At 31.8% G+C, this 4,637-nt stretch overlaps 1 protein-coding gene across 1 annotated transcript; it reads left to right on the top strand.

The window, feature by feature from the left end:
* Positions 1–2,777: 2,777 nt before the first annotated feature.
* On the top strand, positions 2,778–3,577 carry LOC121995019. Its single transcript, XM_042548875.1, has 3 exons — positions 2,778–2,824; positions 2,966–3,357; positions 3,423–3,577. The coding sequence occupies exons 1-3, from the start codon at positions 2,778–2,780 to the stop codon at positions 3,575–3,577; spliced, it is 594 nt and encodes a 197-aa protein (XP_042404809.1).
* The last annotated feature ends 1,060 nt before the right edge of the window (positions 3,578–4,637 follow it).

The following is a 4,637-nucleotide window of genomic DNA, read 5'->3' as shown; positions in this document are numbered from 1 at the left end:
GCCCACTGTAGCATATAATTGTACTAGTCATTTTATCGAATACTTGGTGTGCTCTAATTCTACATATGGCTGAACTAAGAATGTAGAAACATACGATTAGCTACTTATATTACATGTGAGGGGTTACTTACTTCCTGCGCTTGGTTTCTTACAATTCTGATCACTAGGTTTCTGGAGAAGAAGATCTCTTCGGCGATCTTCTTACGTCTACGCGTTCTTCTCGTGGAGAGGAGCGCCCTCGTATCGGAGTTATCGCCGGAAGGTGCTCCTATGACCCTAGGGGTGGAACCCTAGTTCTCTTGGACTTGTGCGCCGAGAGGGTGAGGAGGAGAGGGGGCGGCGTCGAGTGAGGGTGAGGAAAAAGAGAAATTGTCGATCAAAATAATAATCCCCATTTAAATTCCCTATTTATATTAAGTGATTAATACGACCCAACTCAATCATAAATATAATTTCTCTCCTCTTCTTTCAGCACATCGCTGCTGTGGCCCCCTGGTTACTAAGGCCATCTATAAATCGTAGGGTCTAATAGGTCTCGGGTTCAATTCCCACTTAGGCTATTTTACGTTTTTATTTAATTTTGCTACTTCTGCTACTCCAAAAATTCCATAAAAATATTCTAAAATTCCAGACAAATAATAGAATATTTCTAAAATTTATTTTGAGAATTTTCGAGCGTTACATGTAGGTACTCTAGTTTTCTTCTTAGCATCAATAGATTCACTTTCACTATCTACATAAAGAAAAATAAAGGAGAAATAAATGGTTTAATAAATACAGTGAAATAAATTATTTCATTCTTCGCACAAGTTACCTGATCAAATTCTCATCCATAAAATCATTTTCAACAATCAAAGTTGAAGCTTATAACCCAATGGCTTTCTGATTTGAAGCTCAATCTATTTGGTTATTTAATGCACCTTGAATGTTTTGACAATCTGCACAAGTATTGTTTGAACAAAATATAAGCAACTTGAGTTTTAAATTATAAATAAGAATGTTCTGACCTTTTCCACTAGTTATCACGTTCTTAATTTCCCTTGCATGATAGACTTCAATAAAGTATATAGCATATAAAAGAAAAAGTCAAATAAGAGTTATACAAATGAAAACAATAGATTGTTGATGGTTATCACATTCTCAAGGTACCTCTTTCTTTAGAGTTTTGAGTTGCGTGATTGTCAATCAAAATATGTGGTTGCGTATTTGCCCCATCTCGAAGTTAAAAATGAGGTTTTCTAATATTTTTACTTTTAAGAGTCGTTCCTATCAAAGGAAAGTTATATAGGATAAATAAAACATGAAATAACCATTATACCAAACTATATCAAAACTTAATATTTTGAAATAAAAATTCATAAGTTTCATATATGTTTATATCTAATACCTTGTACATCATTGTGTTGCTGCTTTGAAGCTTCATCTATTTGGTTATTTGATGCACTTGAATGTTTTGACAATCTACACAAGTATTGTTTAAATAAAATATAAACAACTTGAGTTTTAAATCATAATCAAGAATGTTCAGACCTTTTTCGTTAGTTATCACTTTCTCAAGTTCCCTTGCATGATAGACTTGAATAAAGTATATATCATTTAAAAGAAAAAGTCAAATAAGAATTATACAAAAGAGAATAATAGATTGATGATGTATAAAATAAGATGCTACTTCTTTCTTTTGAGTTTCGAGTTGCATGATTGCCAATTAAAATATGTGGTTGAGTATTTGCCCCATCTTGAAGGTAAAAATTAGATTTCTCAACATTTTTTACTTTTGAGAGTCATTCCTATCAAAGACTAATTATATAGGATAAATAAAGCATGAAATAATCATTAGACCAAACTATATCGAAACTTTTGAAATAAAAAGTTCATAAGTTTCATATATTTATATATCTAATACCTTGTACATCATTATGTTGCTACTTTGAAGTTTCATCTATTTGGTTATTTGATGCACCTTGAATGTTTTGACAATCTGCACAAGTATTGTTTGAACTAAATATAAACAACTTGAGTTTTAAATCATAATAAAAGATGTGTTGACCTTTCCCGCTAATTTCCACGTTCTCAAGTTCCCTTGCATGATTGACTTGAATAAAGTATATGGCATATAAAAGAAAAAGTCAAATAAGAATTATACAAAAGAAAATAATAGATTGCTAATGTATAAAATAAGATGCTACCTCTTTTTTGAGTTTCGAGTTGTGTGATTGTCAATCAAATTTTATGGTTGAATATTAGCACCATCTTGAAGTTGAAAATGAGGTTGTCCAATATTTTTACTTTTGAGAGTCACCCTCTCGCACACAAGATATATAGGATAAATAAAGCATGAAATAACCATTATGCCAAACTATATTGAAACTTAATATTTTGAAATAAAAAATTCATAAGTTTCATATATTTCTATATCTAATACCTTGTGCATCATAGTTGCTGCTTTAAAGCTTCATTTATTTGGTTATTATTTGATGCACCTTGAATGTTTTGACAATCTGTACAAGTATTATTTGAATAAAATATAAACAACCTGAATTTTAAATCATAATCAAGAACATTCTGACTTTTTATGTTAGTTACCACATTCTCAAGTTCCCTTGCACGTTTGACTTGAATAAAGTATATAACATATAAAAGATAAAGTAGAGCAGAGAAGGAAGAGATTTAGAGTGCGGTGAAGATGATTTGGTTTCAGTGCGAGGATTGTGGGGAACACTGAAGAACCTAAGCTGCCCAATCACTTCCGAGTCTGCTCTCCTTGCAAGCCGTTGTGCATGAATTGTGCAAAGACGTTCTATCAAAACAGCATGCAGAGCCATAAGTAGTGCATATCGGAAGCAGAGATACAGTCCTAAAGACTAGAGAAAAGCTTCACAAGACTAGCTAAGCCTGAGAAGCCCAAGCAAACTACGGAAGTCGATGTTAATGTCGGTTTGTCATCACATCCTCCTTGGTTCTGTAGCCTTTGCAATACAAATACTATCAACAAGCATACTTTACTGCTCCATGCTGATGACAAGAAGCATAGAGCGAAAGCAAAAGCTTACCATGCTTCTCATAATCAATCTTCTCAAACTGTAGTATCGGCTTCAAACAAGGAGGTGTCTGGTGACAAACCATTTGCCAGTTCTGATGGATCAAATAATATGAAAAATGAAGATAAATCGAAGGATGAATCAGTCAGTTGCAAATTGGTTGCAGAAGCCAAAAATGGAAGTTTGGAACAAAGAAAGATAAAAGATGGTGCAAGTGAATCTACTAATTGTGACGTAATACAAACAGGAGAAACAGAAAAAGCAGATAAACAACCAAAGAAAAGCACGCATCCTGGAGATCAAGATAAGCAATCTAAGAGTAAACAATTCCAATCATAAAATCAAGTGAAGAAATTTGTGACTTCTACCTTATGTCAATTCCAGATCAAATGGTGAAGATTAAAAAATTACAAAGGATTGTAATTAAGATGGTCGAAGAATTTGGTGCCGCTGAAGAAGAGGAACAACTTCAGGCAAAGTTAATGGACAAGATAAATTCAAGCCTCCGCTTTGTGGTTGACAACAAGAAAACAAGTTAGTTATTAAGGCTGAGGAGTCATGATTTTCCAATGTGGAAGTGAAAAACTTCCAATGAGAGTAACAATCAGTCAAAACCCAATTCATGCATGTTCTGTTTCAAGAAGTGCTAAAGCATCTCCGTGTTGATCGATCTAGCATGGCTTTTTTTTGGTCATTTGTTGCTGGTTATCAATTTGTTATAAACATCATGATTCACCAAGGATATTTGTGTCACTAAAATCAAATCCAATTTGTTATTATTTCTCTAAGAAATTTTTGGTGCCTAACGTATTCTATTTGATCTAGTATTTTATATCATTATTGTCATTAACACCTTTAATCTTATTTGATATTGACCTTCTAAAAAAAGTCAAATAAGAGTTATACAAAAGAAAACAATAGATTGCTGATGTATAAAATAAGATGTTACCTTTTTTTTTTAGTTTCGAGTTACGTGATTATTAAATAAAATCTGTGGTTGAGTATTTACCTCATGTTGAAATTGAAAATGAATTTTTCAACATTTTTTATTTTTAAAAGTCAATCCTATCAAAGGCAAGTTATATAAGATAAATAAAGTATGAAATAATGAAAATAACCATTATATCAAACTATATCAAAATTCATAAGTTTCATATATTGTGTTGGCTTTGAAGCTTTATCCATTTGGTCATATAACATACCTTGTATGTTTTGACATTCTGCAAGAGTATTGATTCCATCAAAATATAAGCAAGGTTTTAATTATAAGCAAGAAAGTCCTAACCTCTTTTTGAATTTCGAGCTGCGTGATTGACAATCATAATTTGAAATTGTGTATTTGCCTTATCTTGACATTGAAAATGAGATTTTCTAACAGATTTACCGTCACAAGCCATTCCTATCAAGAGAAAAAGTTACAATTTGTAGATAAAAAGAAAGTTAGTTATATATCTTTTGATATGATAAATAAAGGGTCCATAGTGAAAAGTGAAAATAACATATATATGGCAAATCTACTCTCCTACTATCACTTTATATCATATTAATTAAACATAAAAATTATATATGCTAGACAAAATCTTATCATAAACAGAATCT

Source organism: Zingiber officinale, chromosome 6A, assembly GCF_018446385.1.
Source record: "Zingiber officinale cultivar Zhangliang chromosome 6A, Zo_v1.1, whole genome shotgun sequence".
Lineage (NCBI taxonomy): Eukaryota > Viridiplantae > Streptophyta > Magnoliopsida > Zingiberales > Zingiberaceae > Zingiber > Zingiber officinale.
This window is presented reverse-complemented; position numbering and strand designations above follow the sequence as displayed.

What these genes read in the sequence shown, in the direction of transcription:
- LOC121995019 (XM_042548875.1), top strand. Translation starts at nt 2,778, where the DNA reads ATGAATTGTGCAAAGACGTTCTATCAAAACAGCATGCAGAGCCATAA. An exon ending in AACAGCATGCAGAGCCATAA is followed by an intron (nt 2,825 to 2,965) that starts GTAGTGCATATC and finishes TTGGTTCTGTAG; the next exon opens with CCTTTGCAATACAAATACTA. An exon ending in TCAAGATAAGCAATCTAAGA is followed by an intron (nt 3,358 to 3,422) that starts GTAAACAATTCC and finishes TGTCAATTCCAG; the next exon opens with ATCAAATGGTGAAGATTAAA.